Genomic DNA, 23369 nt, shown 5'->3' with positions numbered 1-23369 from the left:
GGTGGCCGACGCCACCGACGCCAGTGACCGGCACCGGTCAGCCGGCCGGCCGGGCCGCGGGCGGCCGCGCCGGCGTCCCGCCGCCCCCGCCCCCGCCCCCGCCCGGCCCAGCCCGACCGCCTGTTGATTTAACACCGGACCTGGACGACCGATTGCACTCGGCCGCGCCCAGTCGTCGCCTAATTTGATGTACCGAGTCGACACGGCGTGGGCCCAATGGGGCCGCCTCTCTGAACCGGCCGGCCGGCCGACGTCAAACATTGACCAGGACATTCATTTGGGCAATGCCGATCGCGTTTAACAGCCACTATTCGAACCATTGACGGTCGATCGTGCAGCGCTCCCAAAATTTATGGTGTAAGAATGAATACGGAAACGTGGATACTGAGTATATTGTACATTATGTAGTATAAATATTGTAGATAGTGCAGCTGAAGGACAAATGTTTGCTTCTAATCTGTATCCCCACCGATGACCGACAGAGAAGTTTATGCCCCTCCTTACTCGGAAACACGTTTATCACTTTCTCTCAGAAGTCATATAAATGCTGACTGATATTTAGCTCCAGCATTAGTAGCTGGAATTAAGGGGGAAATTAAACGCAACCCATGAATAAGTACGAAAACATGCGTGGAAATAAAAGCTATCTTAAGTTTAGAGAGGTGAATTCCTATCCGGTTCCACGAATACCAACATTCAATGTCGTTCGATGATTCTGTTTGGGGGCTAGCAGTGGGCTTTGGACCGGAGCTTCCCACAACATACGAGTAGTTATTGACAGGTATGTCAACACACCGCCGCGGATAATGGGAAGAAGGAGGAGTCCCGGGCCCGGCTCTACGTTGTGTAACTAAGTACACATCGCCTTAGAAAGAAATTTATAGGGAAGATGGTTCACATGTGAGGTACTGTAGCCTGGTTTTTGGATGTGCAAACAAAACTGTCCTGAAAAGGCTCCAGAAGGTGCAAAACTTCGTCGCCAGGGCGATATCGGGTCGTCGTCGATACCAGCATGTGTCCGACGTGATAAAGAGTCTGGAATGGCTCCCAGTGGCGGCTAAATAATGCTTAAGTAAGAATAATGCACATTGTATTTTGTCTTCTCGCTCACTTCTTATTCGTACCTACTTCTCGAAATATTTCGCACTGTTTTGATTGTTTCCATTTGGTCGTAATTATTAATGGCAAACATGCTTAGCATGGTCTAATTAAACGGTTTTGTAGCTAAGATGCTATTTTATAATTAAATTCAAAGCTTAACATTTGACGTCTTCAATCCTAAGTCCATATTTAGCCTAGTGTTCTAGTCCAACAGTTTTTATGTCAATGTCATTATCATTAGGTACCCTACCTATAAATGATACTACATATAATAGCCGTTTTCACGACGGCCATCTGGTACATATTTGGTGCACATTTGGTGCAGATTAGGTGCAGATTTGGTCAAATTAGGTTCAATGTATCTCTTAGTAGCTATCAGCTAGGGTTGCACTAATTGCTTATATGCCTGCTTTGTCATTATCAGAGAGCATCATCGATTAACGGTAGTGTGCCAGCTTTTCTGGACCGTATGGAGTTAATGGCCCAGATAAGGAGAACCGGATTTTTAGAACTTATCCATACCTTCAAAACTCATGGAAACGTCTTAACCCTATTCCTGGCGGGGGGGGCCTCAGGAGCCCCCCCCCCCCCCTGAGGTTTTTTGGTTATTTCTCCCAAACGCGTTGAGCTAGGAAGCTCAAATTTTCTGACTTTTCCTAAAAGGCTTCTACGCAACATGTCTGAAAATTTTGAGTTGATCTGACCTCAGGTCAGGTCACCAGAGGCGGTTTGGTGACCCTACCTCAGAAAAGTTTGCAATCACGCCAGAGCTAGAGTTTTTGACCGATCAATTTCTTCTCTTCAGGCTTTAGTTAGGGTACCAGTATGTGCAATTTGTATATCTCGGAATTTTGATATCGGTGACCTAAGGTCAGGTCAGTTTCGCGACCTCCCCATTATAAGTCAGTGGGGGAAAAATCAACTCCCTGTTTTTACCACTAAAACGGGTCGGAATGGCCCCATATACCATACATGACTTCATATACGATCAACCTTCACTACCTTGAGGTCTGTTTTGCTGTTGGGCAGCTGTGAGGTCATGTGACGTCATCAAAGGTCACCAAAGGTTTTTGGCCAATAACTCCGTACAGGAACAAGATACAGACGCGTGGATGGTCTCATTGTGTTCAGCTCGTCAAGACGCATCGAATAATATACATGATGACCTCGAGGTCACGTGACCTGAGGTCAACCTTTGACCTTGACCTTTCGAGGTCAACATATATATCATTCGATGCGGATTGACAAGAGGATCACGATGCTGCCCTTAGTTTGTTCCTATCTTGACTAATTCGAATGTTATTCGAGAAAAACTCTCTCCATATCTAGCGCCGCCATTTTGACTTTTTCGACCCCTGTGACGTCATCTTTGACCTGACCTGAAAATGACCTTAGTAAAACTTGTAGACCTTGTCCATGCGTATCCGATGCCGTTTACCGCTTGTCGCTATCTTGCTTCGTTCTCGAGATCTCAGGGGGGGGGGGCCGAATCGGCCCCCCCGCCAGTTTCTTGTCCCGGCGGAGCCCGCCAGGAATAGGGTTAAAGGGACCCTCCCACCTTCACAAAAGTTAATGAATTGGCATGAAAGTGATGTCGCTCGGTTCAGAAAGAGCGAAAACGAATATCTAGCAAATTTCACCGAAAAATATTCACCGGTTTTCAAGATATTAGACTTTTACTTTTGTTTACTTTTTGGGATCTCCGCTGTTCCTAGCGACTTTATTTGAAAGCAATAGTTTGGCAGCTGAAAGTGCGGCACTTGTTGCGCGCAAAGCAGCATATACCACCGCGTGCTACAAAAGCGTATTTACAAATTGCAACCGAGCTCCGCCGTAGGGTATTTTATTTCCGCCGTAGTGTATTTCACTTAGGGGATTTTCTACCATAATCTGCCTGAGCTTAGGGTAATTACAATTTGTCGGCGACGTTCGAAAATGATGCACCTTTTTCGCAGTATGGGATATCGCATATGCATATTTCTGCATTTTCGGGTGCGCTTTATCGGTTTTTCGTGAGTAACTCGCGTAAAAACCGTCCGATCGCGACGAAACTTTCAATACCCCCGATTTTTATCAATTTTACACCTACCCTGAAAATTTCATGACCCTGACCCAAATGACCTTTGACCTGTGACCTATTTCTCGAGACCATGTTTGGCCCGAATCGCGATTCGGCGTATGTCGGCTCGCATTAGCCGCGCGGTTGCAGTTTTCACGTGGTTTCAAGCGTTGAAACATGTGATATGATGCTGGTCCCATGCATTAGAGTGGGTGTTAAGGTCACCTGGAAGGTCAGGTCAGCTCAATGACCTTTGATGACCTCGGTTCACTTTTTCGAGTTTTACATGTTTCTAGGCTAGTTTTTGGAGCTGATTTCGAATTTAGCAACCATTTGAACATCACAGCGGGTGTAACGAAATTATCCAGACACCTTTCTTCCCGCTGTAAAAGCAAAACAATCTGGTACTTTTTCTTTTAACTGAGCTTGTAGTCACCTTTCATAAAAACACAGTTTACTCACCTCGTTGGTTTCTGCATATCTTTGGAGTGGTTTCAAAGGACAGTCAGAGAGGAAATGAGGAACCCACACAGTGGCGAATGTTCTGGAGCATTTCAGCCAATGGATTCTCCAGCACACTGGCTTTGATGCGGACCAACGCCGTCTAGACCTGTGCCTGCGGTTGAGCAGTGCTTATGGCGGGTGGCTCTTCATACACCTCCTGCTGAACAAGAGCCCACAGGTTTTCGATTGAATTGGGATCGCGACTTTTTCCAAGTCATAAGCGTTAGCCCAGAATGATTGAAGGTTCTATCGGCATCACTTCCCGTTCTTTTAGGGACTTTTAGGGACTTTCCCGTTCTTTTAGCGCGCCGCCACGCATGAAGACAGCGTGGCTTGAATCAGGCATCAGTGCGCGTTCAGAAACCGTGCCCTCCTATGCCGTCTGGTTGAGCGCCTCCAATCATGCTCCACCACCTTCCCTTCCCTGGAAAAGCTCCACCCTTGCCTATGGGACAAAATATAAGGGACAAAAACACAAAACAAGACAGATAAAAACAAAGCAAAATTAACCCATTTATGCCCAGGAATATTGACCATCATGAAAATCGACGAAATCAAAATATGTTATGCTCCTACCAGGGCCTTGTATGGAATCGAAAATAATTTTTGCCTGCAGCAAAAGTTTCTCGAGAAAAACGTAAAAAACATGCGTTGCGAAATCGCAACGAAGGGCACACCGGGCGCCATCAGCGTTGCGAAAACGCAACGACGGGCACATCAGACGGACATAAAGTACACTGAACTGCCGTATATGCTAATATATTTTGACAAAACATCAATCAACTGTTGACAACTATTGCTTGAAAATGCGGAACCCACATCCGTCATGCTCTATAACCCGCCTAAGAGCCTCAGTGAGGAAGCATAACTTCATGATTCGCGAACGGGGAGATGGCAACACGGTCATTATCAACCATTTACGTTGTCCATTGCTGTTCATTTAAAGTTGTGGTCGACACGTATCCAGGGTGATGCTTTCTTTTTGGAAGCTAGACAGATCCATTACCTCCACCTATCAGACCCTGCACAGTGCACACTGAATACAATTATAAACGGAGGATTGGGAGTAAACCAGTGCCTCTCGTATGCGCGTATATCCGCAATCATTTTTAACCACCCTCTTAGGAGTAAAGTTAAATTCCATTGCGGGTTAGTCGTACCAACTCTCAGCAAAAAGAAAAAAGGACCGATCCGGCTCTAACAAATTACCCGCGTAAGGCGTAGCGCATCACAACAAATCGACTCCCAGTTTATCATGTTTACACCTAATCCAAAATTTTCATGGCCCCACTCTCAGCGACCTTCACGTGTAACCTCTTTCTCGAGACAATGCCAGGACAGAATGGTGATTCGACGTCAATCCGTCCTTTCCATCTTCAGGATAGTTGAATCCTCCTACACGCCTCATCCCTCTGTTCCGGGCTGGACCGGCAACGTATATCGCAATCGGGCAGCTCACATAGGAGCGCTCCTGTAGCCGGGTGCAGTGAGTGCTTGGGAGGGGGGAAGGGGGTGGGTCATGGGTGGCGGCTGCCCACTGGGTGGGCTCAGTCTCCACTCTACGATTGACCGTGTCCGGTCAGACAAATGTCTCCCCTAATTCCAATAATCCTGCTAGCTCTAAAAATGGTCTGATTAGATAAAAAGCCTATCAAAGTAAGAAAACAGGCGTATAATCCACATCAAGCAGCTTATGAATCTATGCGAGTTATGAATCCTAAAAATTATTATTTTCCCATGGGTCCGCCCTCATTACCCCTGCCGAAGGGCTCAGCTACCCTCAGAGGGGGCCTATCCCACTATTTGCCGACCCTCAGTTATCTTTTCTAACGTAAATGCTGGTAGTCAGCAGATTCTATCCAGAGAATGGCGATGCCTATCTGTCGCCTGATACCAGAATACATCCCCGTTATTCATTATTTATGCACAATGTACATAGTAGATCCAATTTCCAAAGGACCTAATTATCTCTCAGCTCCGTTAGCATCGCTGACCGTTTGATGCATGGGTCCTTTTCCTACCATGCGATTTTCAGATGCATGGGAACACATTGCTTAGTGAACGAACAGCCCGAGGCCGAAAATCTGCGAGAGAAAAAGAAAGGAGTGTTTGTGGCTGTTTGAGCCAGCAAATATGAAATGTGTCGCAACATTTTACGTGCGAACGCACCTTGCACTAAACATACCTACAGGGTGTTTCACTAAAAGTGTCAAAAAGTAAAAGGTCATAATGCACATAATAACAATGTTTTCTAAGGAAATTTGCATATCATTTCATCCGCAATTGTTGGACATTTGAATATATAAAAACGATATCACCGTCACTCAAACCTATTTCACACATCTGCCCCTTCTTTTGATGCACCGTTTCGGCACGTGTCCGGAGGTGCCTCACAGCCCGTTTTCATCCTCAGCGTCCAGACTGTCGGCAAAGCCTTGAATTGTGCTCTTCAGCTCCCGAAGTGATGCGACTTGAGTCTTCCTCAGCTCTGCGAGAGCTACTGAGTCACTGACCAAACCAGAGGCTTAGCGGTGACAGATCGGGGCTTCGCGCTGGCCAGGGGCGGGCGGCGAGGCAGCTGATTATTCGGCCCAGGAGCTTCTGGTCCAGTCAATTCCTGGTGGCTACAGCCGTTACAGTGGTTGATTTTAATAACTTGTAAGGCCCTGGCTATTTCTGATGTTGGAATTAGCTTCTTGTTATCTTCAAAGGCCCTCAAAAAGACCCTGACCTTCTCAACGGTTTCCGCCGAGAGGTGGGGGAAACCCCGCCTTTTTTGGACTGGAACCGGCATCGAAGGAACCCTTTTAAACCTCTCAACAAGCCCTTTGAAACTTTTATAATCTGGAACGTAGCGAGGTGAGAGAGTAAAAAGTTTCCTGAAAAGTCGGCATACGGTTTCAATGTTTCTGATGACACCAAATGTACATAAGTGTAATTCATCCCTCCTGTTGCGGTGTAAATAACCTGTTCTTGTTCTGCATAAGGAAAAAATGACTAGTAACTTTGGCCTCCTGCCCTCGCTCCGTATGAGTGTAAAATATATCTTAAATGGATAAATAATAAATGTCCAAAAATTTGCAACAAAGCCACGTGCGCAGACACGTGATTTGCATATTCTATATATCTTTAATAGGCATTTACTTTTTGACACTTTTAGTGAAACACCCTGTATATACGTCCCTCATGGCATAGGCGGCGGAGCGGGGGGAGGGGGCACCGGTGCACCGTGCCCCCCTTGATTTTGCCATTTTAACATTATCCCGATAGGCGTTGCATGGAAATGGAAATGGAAAGAATGAGACCAAAAGTCAGCAGTGCTCCCCCCCTTAATTGAAGATGTTTCGCCGCTACAGCCTCATGGCTACAAAATGAGAGAGAGAAAGAAAGAGAGAGAGAAAGAGAGAGAGAGAGAGGGGGGAGAGAGGGGGGAACGAGGAGGAGAGGGAGGAAGATGGGGGAGAGAAAGAGAGAACTCACAGCGTATCACGAGTGAAGTCTACTGTTGATATTCATACTTCCGCTACCCTGCCAATGTGCCCATCGTTGCGTTTTCGCACCACCGCTGTCTTTCCGATGTGCCCTTCGTTGCGTTCCCGCAACGCGACCGTAGTCATATTTGAAAATAGTCACAAATCCTTTTTGTAGCATTATTTCTTAACAAAATGCATATCTACGCTATTGTAGGGACTCTGCAGAATATGTTTACACAATTTTCATTACGATATTATTCAGCACTTAGCCTACTTATCTTGGTTTTCGTGACGTCATCACTCACAAAACCTTCGACTTCCCTCTGGGAGCTCTAGGCAGTAACTTACCGGCCGCACAGACTTGTAACTGCGTAGTATCATGCGCACAACCATGCTACACACACTGAAACTTGTCTCATCGGTTAGTCTCTTTTACACACTTCTCAAGCTTCGATCACGTCGACGCTTGCTTGCGTTGCGAAAACGCAACGAAGGGCGTAAATGGGTTAACTCATAACCTTATGAAATTCAGGCTGGAGCAAAAACATAGGTAATAGGTTATGTCAAATTAGAATGAAAGATTAAAATCAACCTGACCAGGCCTTACGGTCCGACCGGGTCCTAACCACCTTACTTCGCCTAACTTGACCCAGTTCAACCTAGCCTACCACAACACCTGCAGAGTGCAGAGGTACCTTCCTGGAAAAATGACGCCCAGGGAGATGACTGTCCAACTTATTGAAATACTACCATGATTGCTTGTCAAAATGTGTGTCATCATGCTCTTGTTTGACAAGTGATGTATAATAAATGTGATATTCAATAATTACTCCTGACTGTTGACTGTGGAGTTATCAAAATATTCAAATAATCAGGGTACAATCCTGTGCTTTGCATAGTGCACACTTGCATAGGGCGAAACTCTCGAGGGCATGAATCAAGCCATCTCTATTACATCAAGCCGACCTATTACAAAAGATTTGTGGATGACTGTTTTCTCATTTTTAACGACGTTTCACATGTAGATCGGTTTCTCAACTTTCTGAACAGTCAGCACCCAAAAATAAAGTTCACTAAAGAAATGGAATTTAATGGCTCGCTCCCTTTTCTGGATGTTAAGGTCGAACGGTCTGGTACTGAGTTAACAACTTCAGTTTACCGGAAACCAACTTTCACTGGTCTTGGTTTGAGCTTCTTTAGCTTCATACCGAGTTCAATCAAGAAGGCCATTATTAGCTCTGCTATTTATCGTGCTTATAACCTTAGTTCAACTTACCACTATTTCCACCATGAGCTGAACTTCCTTTACAAATATTTTAGAGACAATGGATTCCCAAAAACACTTGTAGAGACCGCCATTCACAGGTTTTTGAAGAAGGAGTTTTCAAAAAGTCCTACTATGTTCCAGGTACCCAAGCTAGACAGGTACTTTGTGCTACCTTTTTTTGGAAAACAATCAAACAAACTAAGATCTGAGGTAGAGTCCACTCTAAAAATGTTTTATCCCAACCTGAACCCCAAGATCATTCTCCGCAACACCCGCAGCATAGGCTCTCTTTTCTCGTTTAAAGACGTGATCCCGAAAGCATGCCGCTCTGCTATAGTTTATCAGTTCAGTTGCCCCTCGTGTGAGGGGACATACATAGGCTCGACCTATGTGCGCCTTTATAGCAGAGTGTGCCAGCATCAGGGCAAGTCGGACAGAACGGGAAATTTTCTTACCTCTCCTGTAGCCTCTTCTGTTAGAGACCATTCATTGGCATGCGACGTACCATTTTCGTTGAACGATTTTAAGATCATTGACAAAAAACGTTCAAACTTTAATTTAAGAATTCTGGAATCGCTTCACATATTCAAGTCTAGGCCTTCCATCAATGATAAGTTGTCGGCGTATAAATTAGATATCGTTACCTAGGGGTCCTTGATGAAACATGAAACGTTTATGATATGCATGATTTTATGTGCGATACTGTGTTGCTCTTGTTATGTCGCCTGGGCCCGTATTCAGGTCGACGGCGTAAGTACATATTTTTGCGTAAGTACAAAATTTGTATTCAGGTTGACATACTTAAGTATTATTTGAGCCGAAGCCATCTACTTACGCCATTTGGTATTCAGGTCGAACAGCGTAAGTAAGTTTGGTATTCTGGTCAAAAACTTAAGTAAAACCTACGCCAGTTGGTATTCAGGTTGACATACTTAAGTTAATGCGTAAGTAAATAATCTACCTACGGTATTTTCCCATTGGCTATGGATGGAAACTCGATTGCTTTATTTGCTATTACCATCGACATTGCTTGAATTCCTTAGTGACAAAGTGACAGAAGTGTTTCATGTTTATTTCGTAGGCCGGACTGAGTGACAAGTGTTTCATGTTTATTTCGTAGGCCGGACTAACACCATTATGGCTAAATTGTGATAAATGCATTCTCACCAAGCATCCATTCGCAGCTTAAACCGCGTACCGACGGGGGTCTGCGCCAACTTAGAACCGACGGGGGGGGGGGGGCGGATGACCGCCCCCCTGAAATCTCGAAAACGAAGCAAGATAGCGACAAGTGGTAAACGGCATGGGGTGCGCACGGGCAGGGTCTACAATTTTTACAAAGGTCATTGTCAGGTCAGGTCAAAGATGACGTCACAGAGGTCAAAATGGCGGCGCCTGATATGAAGAGATTTTTTTCTCGAATAACTTTCGAAGTGGCCAAGCTAGGAAACCCTCGCCGAAACCCTAGGAAGCCCTAGGAAACCCTAGGGTTTCCTAGAGCGAGGGTTAACCCTAGGAATCCCTAGGGTTAACCCTCGCCGTGCTGGTGGTCTGAGTTTTCCGTCTCGTGCTGGGGGGGGGGGGGGAGGCGTTTGTAGGCCCCCGTCTAACTTGGCTCCTGGAAGAGCAGCAAAAATAAGCAAGGAAATACCACTGGCATGTGGTCAGGTCAATAGTCAGGTCAGCAGAGGTCATCAAAGGTCAAATTTCGCCTATTTCAAACAATTTTCGAAAAACCGACGCATAATTCTGGACCACCAATAGAGGAGCTACAGAGCCGCAGGAAAGCGCATTCGATAGCCTAGATTGAGCCCTAAGATTTGACTTCAGGTCAACAGTTAAGCCTCCATAGGGCAAAAAAAACTAAAAATAATCATTTTTATAAAAAAAAGTTTCGGTAAAAACTGTTGACTCAAGAGAGTAACGACATTACTTTTACTAGCATCGTGTTCCTCTCGTCGAGCCGTCGAGTCGAATTCACTCTAATTTGACATTGACAGGTCATTTTGAAAAGTTGACCTCATGTCAATCTCATGACCTGACCAAAAAAGGTATTTTTGCATATCAGTCGATCCGTATAGTTGAGCTGAACACATCTGAGGTACTTTCACTGCTCTAGCCTATCTCTATCTAAAGTCGTTGTCGAACAAACTGTAGGGGACCTCCCATGACCTGTGGTGTCCTGTGCCAAGGTCAAGTGAAGATCAGGTCAATGTCCTTGACCTAAGACGACCTTAGTTTACTTTTCGAGCCCATCATGTTAGGTACTAGGATATTTTTTGGAGATAATGTCGAATTTGGCAACCATTGTCCATTTGAACATTTGTAGTTTTGATGTCAATGGGCACAGTAGGGTTCCCCCGCCCCCACATGCATCCTCCAAATTTCGTCTCTAAAGCTTCCATAGAAGCTGAGATCTTAGGGGTCGACATTCGTCCCCCCCCCCCTCCCCTTCAATGGCCGTAGTTCTCCGAACTCTTCCAATGCGCGTGATAAGTCAGCTAAATACGAGTATGGCTTGTTGTATTCCAGAGAAATAGACGAAACATGTAGGTACGACACGTAGTAACAATCTCAAACAAGCTTTCCGCCCGCTCTCATTTACAGGCTGGTGTAGGACATAGTTGGAGCACAGTCTCCTGCACCCAGTCGCCATTCCATCACCGATGCGATTCGTTGAAGGGCGAAGCTTTGCAGGCGCTGTTCTTCAGTGATTTTCTTCAGCTCCTCCAGAATATCTTTCTGGACCGCCAGCATAGCTTCCACCCGGGACCGGTGTTCTTCCCCTTCCCCCCTTCGCGGACGTTTCTTCGGTGGAAGCTGCGAAGTGCTTGGATGGTCGCCGTTGGTTACATCTTCCACAGTTTCCGACGTGTCCACGCCCCCCACTACACCGTCAACTGCCTCCTCCCCGATCACTTCAACTATCTTAATGCTCAGGCTGTTGGGAGGTGGCGGTGGAGGTCCTCCGCCGGTTTTCTTTGTTTCGGCCTTGTACCTGCCTACATCTTTCTTGGCTTGAAGCTTCAAGTCGTTCCACTTCTTTTTCAAGTCATCAGTGGTACGGCTGATCGCGGTTGCCGCCTGCATTTCTTCCTGTATCGTTTTCCATGTTTCTCTTTTCGTTTGAGAGCTGTTTCCAGGTCCAGAAAATTTCCCCAAGATTGTGGCTTTGTCGAACATTTTTCCATCGATGATCTTCAATGAAATGCATTTTACTCGATTTTACAACGCATTTCTTCAAATGCCTGTAAACGGTGAAAATTCGACAGTTGACCTGACCTGTGACGTCATCGGTTTGACCTAGGTCAATGAACTTGCGTCACAAGATAGGCCCCTGTTGGGGCTATCCAACACCGTTTGCCGCTTGTCGCTATGTCGCGTGGTTCTCAAGATCTTAGGGGGCAAATTGCCCCCCCCCCCCAGCAGGGCGCGTGGCTCGGCAGACCCCAACGGGGCGCCGGTTAATTTGACACCGGCTCGTGTCTCAACAAATGAATTTCCTAGCCACCATATGTCGGCCGGAAAAGACGTCATAATATGTGTATATGTTTTTTTATATATGTAATATATATTTATTTTAATATGTGTATACATTCTAAGATATATTTTTAAGATTTTAAGATAAAAACGAGTGAAAGTTTATTAAGTAATATGTAACTAATTAGCTACGAAGCTACGTCATCAAACATGCATGCATGAATGCATGCACATACATTCATAAATGCGTGATTCAAGCTTCCATTCTATTCAAAAAATGACTTACGTGTCCTCCGGAGCACACGTAACTTCACAATGATAAACAAATGGACATACTTACGCCAATCGTAAGTAGATTTGACATGAATGCCAAATATACGCCTCACTTACGTGCGCCGTTCGACCTGAATACCAAAATGCAAGATTTACGTAAGTTGTCTGGAATTGAACAATTTTTACTTAAGTATGTACTTACGCCAAAATGATACTTAGGCCGTCAACCTGAATACAAAAACTACTTACGCATTTGCGCAACTTAAGTAAAACTTAAGTTACGCCGTCGACCTGAATACGGGCCCTGATTGCTTATTTTCTCACAATATGTACTGTTGTGTGTAACTTCACTGATGATGTCTTTGTTCAGAGACGAAACGTTTGATTTTACATGAAGAATATAACGATATGCCTTGTAATAAGGTTTCTACTGCTCCTGAAGCCAACAAAAGTCAGACTTTTTGACGCAATTTGTAGTGTGAGAGTTGGGTTTTGGAGGCTGTCGCCTCGGCGCCGCGGGGAGCGTCGGCCGGCCGCCGTCTGCCCCGTCCCCTCCGGTGTGGACGGAGGGCACATCTGGTGTCGGAGCGGTCCCGGCGGCCGTTCGTCCCAGTTTCGGGGCCATGCCGGCGCGCCGGATAGGGAAGAGGGAGAGTCGTGTCCGAGCCATGGGACCGCACGGTGGTGTGTGAGGGTGAGCGAGAAATACAAAGCAATTTGGCAAAGACTACCTTTTACAAGCTATTTCGGCAACATGCCTGAAGAGAGCGATGGTGCAGTGACGCGGCAGTGATCGGCACCGCTTGCAACGACTTGCAACGGAGCTGTCGAGGCAGTGAGAAGCAGGGGTCGCCCAGGAGCCGTGGCGTCTGCCGTGGACCCCGCCCGTCACCTCGTCTGTCCCGGTGGCTGCTGCTGGACTGGCCCGTTGGAGGATACAGCCGGCCGGGAGGATCGGCAGATACGGCCAGGTGGACTGCGACCGGCAGAAGAACCTAGTGCCGCTGGACAACTGGACACTGAGCGGCTGGGCCGCTCTGTACAATGCTCTGGCGAGTGATGCTCGCAGTGAGGGTGCTGGCGAGTGATGCTCGCAGTGAGTGCGCTGGCGAGTGATGCTCGCAGTGAGGGTGATGGCGAGTGGTGCTCGCAGTGAACGTGTTGGCGAGTGATGCTCGCAGCGGTGAAGGTGACAGCCGGTGGGGCTGTGGAGGAGCGGCAGCCGGTGGGGCTGTGGAGGAGCGGCAGCCGGTGGGGCTGTGGGATTGGCAGCCGGTGGAGCTGTGGAAGTGACAGCCGGTGTGGCTGTGGAAGTGACAGCCGGTGGGGCTGTGGAGGTGGTGGCAGCCGGTGGGCTGTGGAGGTGATGGCAGTTGCCGGGACTGCACTGAAAATTCCACAGGAGGGCCGTGTGGTGGCATTCGCCGGCACTGCACTGGAAATTCCACAGGAGGGCCGTGTGGTGGCAGTCGCCGGCACTGCACTAGAAATTCCACAGGAGCCGTGTGGTGGCAGTCGCCGGCACTGCACTAGAAATTCCACAGGAGTGTGGTGGCAGTGACCGGGACTTTTTAGAATAAGTGTCGGATTGTTTGTGAGCTCGTGGTTTTTGTGTGTATTTGATTTGAGGTGACCAATTGATTTTGTGTGCGCCTTTGATGGACAGGAGAGGGCAAGTGGTTGAATGAGAGAGCTGGTAGTTTCGTGGCATCTGTGGTCCGTGTGTGCATTTGATTTAAGGTGACCAATTGATTTTGTGTGTGCCGTTGATGGACAGGAGAGGGCAAGTGGTTGAATGAGAGAGCTGGTAGTTTCGTGGCATCTGTGGTCCGTGACAAAATTGGTGAGCCTGGCCAAGCGCATTTCTTCATGCCGGGCGCTGCACGTAAAAAAGATTCTTAAATGATTGGGGAAGGCACGTGGACATTATGCGTGCTGATTAGGAGCGTTTAAGAGAATGGCTCTTAGGATTGCTTGGCTGGTCGTGTGCGTGTTTGTGTTAAAATTTCAGTGGTTGATTCTTGAGAATCAGGGGAAGGTGTAGTGTGAGAGTTGGGTTTTGGAGGCTGTCGCCTCGGCGCCGCGGGGAGCGTCGGCCGGCCGCCGTCTGCCCCGTCCCCTCCGGTGTGGACGGAGGGCACATCTGGTGTCGGAGCGGTCCCGGCGGCCGTTCGTCCCAGTTTCGGGGCCATGCCGGCGCGCCGGATAGGGAAGAGGGAGAGTCGTGTCCGAGCCATGGGACCGCACGGTGGTGTGTGAGGGTGAGCGAGAAATACAAAGCAATTTGGCAAAGACTACCTTTTACACAATTAAACGAGACCTTCTCATGGCATTCATCAATACCTTTCTACCGAACAAGTACCTTATACCTAGCTTCCATGCAATGATTCTAAAATTTGTCCGCAATCCATCTATATCTCAACTGACACAATGAATTTCAAATACCCTAACAAAACCTATAACTGTACATAAGAAGAATGCAATACTACAAGAATTGTGAATTTCTGAAGTTATTCTCACATGCTGAATGTTGAAACTCTACTTTTGTCGTCCATTTCCATGTTTGATTGAGCCATCATATAGAACTGTTTCCGTTCTACAGTCACAAGCTTTCCCACAAATCTTGAATTTTTACACATCATCTTGAACCATGCTCCAGTCTTTCCAACAAAGCAATTTTGATTTGTTGCAACTTGCAACAGCTTCAGATCATGATATGCTTGAGGTTTGTCACACCCGTTACACCATTTGTCAGACAAATCTCTGCAAAATGTGTATCAATTCCCAAACAAAGTAATTGATCATATCAGTATTTGCAGTTTCCACACAATGTTTCATAATACTATTCTATGTTTATATAAAGAAACTCAAATAATCCACAAATTGTTATTGAAACACTCCCACTTCAAGAATTCACAGCAATAACAGTACAAGTTCAGAAGCAAACAAACATTGCGCCACATTTCGTATGAAACGCGCCATCGCCCTGAAGTTTCTACCACAGACGGTAGTTCAACCGCAGCCGTAGTGCGAAAACCCCTGCCCACCTTACCCCACGGCGGAGCTCGGTTGCAATTTGTAAATACGCGCTACAAAACGTTTTAGTCAAACATTTAAAAATCGTTAGATATCTGCGCTGACGTCACACATTCAGAGGGGTATTCTTATGCATTAGCCCCTCTGAATCAAAATGCTGCAATTTTGAAATTCAATATTTCCGATTTAAGGCATTTCTCGATGTTGTGAGTGCCGAAACCGGTAATTGTGAGCCAGGGACCCCATTTTGGCTATCTCAACTCAAATCTAATGTTAAGGTGGGAGGGTCCCTTTAAATTCTTCAAATTTTGAGTACCCCAGTGCGAAATTCGCCCCGACGGGTTGTCGGTCGTACCCCAACCACATTTCACACCACTATGAACAATAAATGCACACACTGAAATCGCTATTACCGATAGGCTCATCCAATCAAGTTTCGATAAACATCATCATCTCCTGCGGTTTCGAACACGCCTGTTAGGTGGTGCGGTAGACCGCGCCCAAAGCCAGGGCCCCGGTAACGTGAGGTAGCCGAGTCGGGGCAGCGTGCGCTGACCCAAGCCGGGGCCGCGCGTCCTCCCGGTGTCATTGATAGCCCGGGGCTGCCCGGGGATGCGGTAGACCGCGCCCAAAGCCGCGGCCCCGGCTTGGGTCAGCGCACGTTGCCCCGACTCGGCTACCTCACGTTACCGGGGCCCTGGCTTTGGGCGCGGCTTCTGCTCATACTTTGTGGTGCGGTGGTGGTGCGTGGGGCCGCGCGCTCTGACTTCGGCCAAGAAAAATGCGTCAGCTTATCATTGTCATTTCTGCCACTTTTATGTGGTGAGATGGGGTCATAACTTTAGAGACGGCTGTCTCATATAAATTATTTTACATACCTAAAATAATATTTCAAACCATAAATTAATGTTCGACAGCCAAATTAAAGAAACAATACCAATACAGGATTACAGTTTAAATTCGACATTGTGTTAACCCGGTTTACATAGCATATTTGACGAGGCTCTAGCTCGTTAATTTGGCGATAAATTCGATGCAGTGGTCTTCAAATATTTAGAGGGGATCATTTTGTAAATTGTTAAGCACCATTGGCATCTTTTGCAACATTACGGACGGAGATATAAGCTTGCAACAAACCCTATGTAAACGCGTCTGTTGTCTACGATTAGACAGCTGATAAATCATTCCCGTACGTCGTAACTCTATAATGACCTTTGCTTATTGTCACATGTGCGCCGCATTCGCGATTGTTGCCGACGCCTGTTTGCAGGTCAGCCCACTACAGTTGTTATACATATCGAAAAACCGATAAACTTTTAGGCGAAAAAAGCACTATTTTAGGCCCATTTTTTATTTTTTTGCGATATTAGGTAAAAACAGAAGCTTCTTATCCTAGGAAAAATAAAATGGGAAATCATTGGAAGGTGGCACACTACCTTTAAAGCACTGAAACAAATTCATAAAATGAAGATATGTGCTGTAAAAGAGATTAAGTACAGATTTGGTCAAATCAGGTGCATTCACCGGATAGCCCGTCGTGAAAACGGCTATTATGAACATTTTCCCTGTAAATGAAAGCTGCTGTTCCGATGAAACAACATTTTTACCTTACTATTTTATTTGACATTTGGCACATACGGCACCGACTTACCCTAAGGATGCGGTACGGGCTCTTGATGACGAGACAGACTTCTCCGTTCTCCCCGGCATCCACTGCGCCGTCCGGTGCCACCAGCGCGCCGGTTTCGCCGCGAGTGTGACTGTGCTGTACGGCGCTGCGCCATTTCTGTACCATACTGGCCAGCGGCAGAAGGCGCTCAGGGCTGGTCGGATGGGCCTGTGGGATAAATTGGAACAGGAGGACGAAAATAGATAAAATAAACGTTAGCATCTGTAGATTTAAATCCCTTTGCATTGGTATGACGTCTTACGCATACAATAACGTTGATGTGGATATGAATAGATTACACTGAGCATAAATAAACATTTTCATTAACTCCAAAGATTCATTGAACATTGAACAAAGGAAGCCTAGCGCTCATTAGCGTCGAATTTTTGAGGATATGGAATGAATATATAGGTTATCGGCATGAATAACCGAATGTCATTGCTCGCATTTTTTCCTATTATTTCACTATTTATTCATAAATACATTATAGGCGCCCTAGCTGTGTCCTACATATCTCGATGTATCGATGAACGGGCGATACATCTGATTCGCCTGATGTATGAGGATGCGTCTGATACTGCTTTATGCAAATGTGTAGGACCTGCAGCCGTCTACGTCCCGATTATTTCCATCCAATGTCTGCCTGCTCAGACAGATCAGCCCGCTGTCGATCTGACTCGTTAAAGGTAGTGTGCCAGCTTTCCTGCACCGTATGGAGTTAATGGCCCAGATAAGGAGAACCGGATTTTTAGAACTTATCCATACCTTCAAAACTCAGGGAAACGTCTTAAATTCTTCAAATTTTGAGTACCCCAGTGCGAAATTCGCCCCGACGGGCTGTCGGTCGTACCCCAACCACATTTCACATCACTATGAACAATAAATGCACACACTGAAATCGCTATTACCGATAGGCTCATCCAATCAAGTTTCGATAAACCCGTTCATCATCATCTCCTGCGGTTTCGAACACGCCTGTTAAGTGGTGCGGTAGACCGCGCCCAAAGCCAGGGCCCCGGTAACGTGAGGTAGCCGAGTCGGGGCAGCGTGCGCTGACCCAAGCCGGGGCCGCGCGTCTTCCCGGTGTCATGTGATAGCCCGAGGCTGCCCGCGGGGATGCGATAGACCGCGCCCAAAGCCGCGGCCCCGGCTTGGGTCAGCGCACGCTGCCCCGACTCGGCTACCTCACGTTACCGGGGCCCTGGCTTTGGGCGCGGCTTCTGCTCATACTTTGTGGTGCGGTGGTGGTGCGTCGGGCCGAGCGCTCTGACTTCGGCCAAGAAAAATGCGTCAGCTGATCATTTCTGCCACTTTCATGTGGTGAGATGGGGTCATAACTTTAGAGACGGCTGTTTCATATCAATTATTTTACACAAAATAATATTTCAAACCATAAATTAATGTTCGACAGCCAAATTAAAGAAACAATACCAATACAGGCTTACAGTTTAAATTCGACATTGTGTTTTCTACGATTAGACAGCTGATAACTCATTCCCGTACGTCGTAACTCTATAATAACCTTTGCTTATTGTCACATGTGCGCCGCATTCGCGATTGTTGCCGACGCCTGTTTGCAGTTCAGCCCACTACAGTATGTATGTATGTATTTATTTGAACGCCCACAGGTATGACACCCATTTACAGACGCAGTCCGATACTAAAACCTATAAATACATGTGCTCATGGGTTGTCAAATATAGGTACGTATAGTCATGTCAGAGAGATTAAGAAGGCTCTAAGAGACTTCATAAAAGTTCCTCGACTGGCGAATAGGTCCACAGATGCCACATGTTCGTACATGCCGTTCACTTGTCTCGGTAAGCGACAAAACATTCCGGCCCTTATCGTTTCCACCCTTGCGGTGGGTTCGTGCAGTATCGCCCGTCCTCGAGTCCGCCTACATGGAACACACAATCCAAACATCCCAACAATATCGGTGGACCTAATGCGACCAGAGAACACCGAATGAAGAAAAGTGAGATCGCGCTGCACCAACCTTGCCCGAATACAACTCACACCAAAATGAGACAGAAGCTGATGGTAATCGAGAGACTGAGAGGGCCGTGTGGAATGAGTTGCCAGCCAGATGAGCATCTTATGCTGGATACGTTCCAGACGCTGTATATGTGTTTTTGAGGCCCCAGCCCATACTATGCTACCGAATTCTATCACAGAGCGAACGTGGGCATTAAAAGCAGTGATAAGAGGCTCAGGTCGAAACCGTCTCCCCCTCGCAGCACGAGAGGTCTGCAGCGAGCGCAAGTACACGCCAAGCGCCCGGTTCGCACTCCCGACGACGCCGTCGACGTGAGGCCCAAAAGTTAATTTTGAGTCCATGAGCACACCCAGATCGCGCATCACAGATACACGATCTAAGGTGATCCCATGGATGGAGTAGTCGAAATGGACTGGTTTAGTGCGGAGAGTGAATGTAATCTGTTTACATTTTGTGGGATTCAATTGCAGCTTCCAAGTAGTTGACCATGTACAGAATTTATGTATATCGTTTTGAAGGGCGACAGCGTCATCAAGCGTGCGAACCGGGCGGAGCAGTTTCATGTCATCAGCATACATGAGGCACGACGAGTTCAGGTAAGATGGTAAATCGTTGCAGAATAAAATAAACAAGATCGGCCCACATATGCTGCCTTCCGGCACGCCCGACCCAACACGGGCCCAGCCAGACGTCTTCCCGTTGACCACCACTCGCTGCTCTCTCCCACAGAGGTAAGACTCGAACCACCGCAGGGCAGAACCGGAAAGATGATAGGAGTGACGAAGTTTGTGCAGGAGAAGAGAATGGTTAACGCTGGTAAAGGCAGAGGAGTAATCGGTGTAAATAACATCAGTCTGATGGCCCGAGGCGATAGCGTCCCACAACTGCTTGACGAGGCAGGTCAGGTTGGTCTCACAGGAGCGTCCGGCCAGGAACCCGTGCTGAGCCGGAGACAACACAGGGGCCACGTGCACAAGTAACTGGTCACACACTACTCGCTCGAGAATTTTGGAGCAAATTGACAAAAGTGACACAGGGCGGTAATTGGCCGGGTCTTTCCTGTCACCTTTCTTAAAAATCGGCACCACATTAGCCCGTTTCCAGACCAAGGGGAACTTTCCCTGGGCAAAAGACAAAGTACAGAGCTTGGTTAATGGCACTGAAAATTCGTCTGCACACTCTGATAAAATTCGTGCACTAAGACCGTCCGGCCCGCATGCCTTGTGTACGTCTAATGATAAAAGAATACCGCGCACCGTCTCATGCATCACAGTAAAACGATCGAGATTGTCAATGTCATACGATACACAGTCGGGGAATACATGCACACGCGGGTCAGAAAATTTGGCAGCGAATGACCGGCTAAAACATTCGGCACGCTCAGTGTCGTCAGTCACGATGCGACCGTCACATTTCAAGGCCGGTACACCACGCCCCGCGGACTTGATGGACTTAAGAAGCGACCAAAAACGTTTCGAGTTACTTTTAAAATCGTCCACTAAGTGTAAAATATACTGCCTGTACTTCGACGAGACGATACTTTTGAAGCGCGCCCTGCGATCGGAAAAAAGTGCTAAATTGTCCGCTGTGGGCGCCCTTTTCTTCTGGCGGTGGGCGGACTCCTTCTCACGCAGAGCACGTTTAACATCGGAGTCAAACCAGGGCGGGAACTTAGCTTTCAATGTCACTGTCGGAACAAAATCAGCAACAGCTGCCTCTACCCACTGATAAAATAGCCCTGCAGCGTCATCCACATCCATGTCATCCAACACGTTCCATGGTAAAAGACGCAAACACTCCTTTAGTCCAGGGAAGTCCGCTCGGCGATAGTTGAGCGCCGTGCTACGGGTAACACGTACAGGAGTCTGACGTGGGATAGAGAGTGTTACTACGGTCTGCATGTGGTCTGACTCAAACAGACCAGCATCCACCTCGCACTCACAGTGATTCAAATTTGAGATCACTAAATCGAGCATTGCATCATCACGAGTCGGCTCACAAACATGTTGCCTCAATCCATGGTCGGCAAGCATATCACAAAATGACAAAGCACGGGCTGTCCTACGCTGGAATACAGGGTAGTTGTTGGCGCCTGTCCATACAATCTCGGGCAAATTAAAATCGCCCAACAACAGCAGAGGACGATTGCCGACACACAAGTTGTCCATGGCACTAATGATACTCCTAAGGGAGGAGTCACTGTCCGGCGGACGATACGGCACAACAACAGTCATAACCGGACACAGACCCGCGAGATCAATCACCATGACCTCAGCACCAGCGGGCTCAGCCTCTGAGCGCCGGACGGGCAGCAAAGACGAGCGCACGGCACACGCCACTCCGCCGCCAGATGTCTCTGCCTCCCTGTCCCGGCGGAACCACACGTGATTGCTGAAGCCGTGTGACAGCTCGGAGTCTGCCACGTGAGGTTTTAACCACGATTCCGTGAACGCCACTATGTCGTGCCGCTCAAGAACAGGTGCAACGGCACGGAGTGTGCACAACTTGTTCTTCAGACTCCGTACATTCTGCGCCAGACACGATAACCGACCGGTCGCAGCGACAGCCGGCACAGTCCGAGCGGGGGTCGACTTGGAGTCGTTCATGCTAGACGGCGTCGGGCCGGGGTTGAGCTCAATGTCACCACAGAGGACGATGCGAGTGACGCTCCATGTTGAGCAGTTGTTATACATATCGAAAAACCGATAAACTTTTAGGCAAAAAAGGCACTATTTTAGGCCCATTTTTGATTTTTTTGCGATATTAGGTAAAAACAGAAGCTTCTTATCCTAGGAAAAATAAAATGGGAAATCATTTGAAGGTGGCACACTACCTTTAAGATAGGTCAACCCGCTGTCGGTGTGAGTCTAAGACAGACCACTGAGACCCGTTATAAGACAGACCAGACAGCCATACTGAGCCGTTAATACAAATCTGTCCACTGTCGATTTCAGCTGTTAAGACAGCTCACCCCGCCGCGCCGTCCTTCTGACCCGTCCGCCTCACCTTTCCGTTCATCCAGTCGGCCGGTGCCGGAGTTCCGGTCTCCTCGTCAGATAGGTGGAGTCGCCGGGCGGCCCGCGCCCGCTGCAGAACGCCGCTCACCAGACTGCCCCAGGGCATGGTGAGAGGGTCCACCGAGCGCTCCCGTAAAACGCCTGTCCACATAGCCCGGTTACCCATATTTTAGAAGACAATGAAAGAGAGCGACATGAAGGAGGGTAACATACGACGAGTGAGTGAGTTCAAGACGAGCATGGTTACGTATCAATTAACTGTCTTCACCGTTATTTTTTCTATGTTTTTTAGTTTCTCTCAGTTGTAGACAGCATTGGCATCTTGACCTTTTATGGTTTTGTGGTCATGGAATGAGTAAAGGCCGTTTTTTATTGTAGCCCTATTTTGCATCTTTCAGTGATACAAATATTTTGGAAGCATTACGAATGAATAGTTCGATTACTATTATCATTAGCAAAATACTTTTCATTATCAGTTATTACAAACAATTCAAGAACCTAAATTAAACCGCTATCAATCAACATCAAAGGTGTTCGAAGATTTGCAAACGTAGCGTAGGCATGTAATATGTATGTATAGGTACCTACCTATAAACATGCACACTTAACCCGGCGGCCGCTGGGCCTCCGCGCCACCCGCCGGCCGCTGGGGGGGGGGGCATAAAGTTGCCCCCCTTTACTTCTGCGACGATATCGTCGCAACGCGAAGAGATAGAGAAGCGAAACTTTGCACACATCTTCCTGAATACCTAGCCGAGGTTGTGTCCAAATTTAGTGTCGATCCCATTTGAAATGACGTCACAGTGACGTCATAAGTGAAATTATAAATTTGCGACTCTCATATTCCTCACGATACCTACATCACATATGTGGGACCGAATATAAAGGGCCGATTATTGGTCAGAAACTAGATAAAAGTGTAATAAGATGTTTTAGGATGACAGCAGGTGCTGTCTAGTTCATTTACAGTCGAGTTTCATGCTCAGCGTCATCAGAAACGGTCCATATCGGAAAACTACAAAACTTTATGACGTCACCGTGACGTCATCTTAGGTGCTACAACTACCAAACTTTCCTCAAACATTGCCTAGGTATTCATTTGAAGCTATGCCAAGTTTCACGTTCGTAGCTCATCAGGTTTCGGAGATATTTCACAAAACGTAAAGGGGGGGCAACTTTATGCCCCCCCCCCCAGCGGCTCGTGGGTTAAAGGTAGTGTGCCAGCTTTCTTGGACCATATGGAGTTAATGACCCGGATAAGGAGAACCGGATTTTTAGAACTTATCCATACCTTCAAAACTTATGGAAACGTCTTAAATTCTTCAAATTTTGAGTACCCCAGTGCGAAATTCGCCCCGACGGGTTGTCGGTCGTACCCCAACCACATTTCACACCACTATGAACAATAAATGCACACACTAAAATCGCTATTACCGATAGGCTCATCCAATCAAGTTTCGATAAACCCGTTCATCATCATCTTCTGCGGTT

At 47.2% G+C, this 23369-nt stretch overlaps 1 protein-coding gene across 1 annotated transcript; it reads right to left on the bottom strand.

Moving 5' to 3' along the window:
- Window positions 1-10010: 10010 nt before the first annotated feature.
- LOC122386799 lies at window positions 10011-22013 on the bottom strand. Its single transcript, XM_043376405.1, has 3 exons — window positions 21868-22013; window positions 16845-17030; window positions 10011-10022 (listed from the first exon to the last, which is right to left on the bottom strand). The coding sequence occupies exons 1-3, from the start codon at window positions 21982-21984 to the stop codon at window positions 10011-10013; spliced, it is 315 nt and encodes a 104-aa protein (XP_043232340.1). The 5' UTR covers window positions 21985-22013.
- Window positions 22014-23369: the final 1356 nt, after the last annotated feature.

This window comes from Amphibalanus amphitrite, unplaced genomic scaffold (assembly GCF_019059575.1).
Source record: "Amphibalanus amphitrite isolate SeventyFive unplaced genomic scaffold, NRLGWU_Aamphi_draft 000016F_arrow, whole genome shotgun sequence".
Taxonomy (NCBI): domain Eukaryota; kingdom Metazoa; phylum Arthropoda; class Thecostraca; order Balanomorpha; family Balanidae; genus Amphibalanus; species Amphibalanus amphitrite.
Note: the sequence above shows the minus strand (reverse complement) of the source record. Positions and strands in the feature narration are given on the sequence as shown.

What these genes read in the sequence shown, in the direction of transcription:
- LOC122386799 (XM_043376405.1), bottom strand. Translation starts at nt 21,984, where the DNA reads ATGCCCTGGGGCAGTCTGGTGAGCGGCGTTCTGCAGCGGGCGCGGGCC. An exon ending in CCGACTGGATGAACGGAAAG is followed by an intron (nt 17,031 to 21,867) that starts GTGAGGCGGACG and finishes TTTATCCCACAG; the next exon opens with GCCCATCCGACCAGCCCTGA.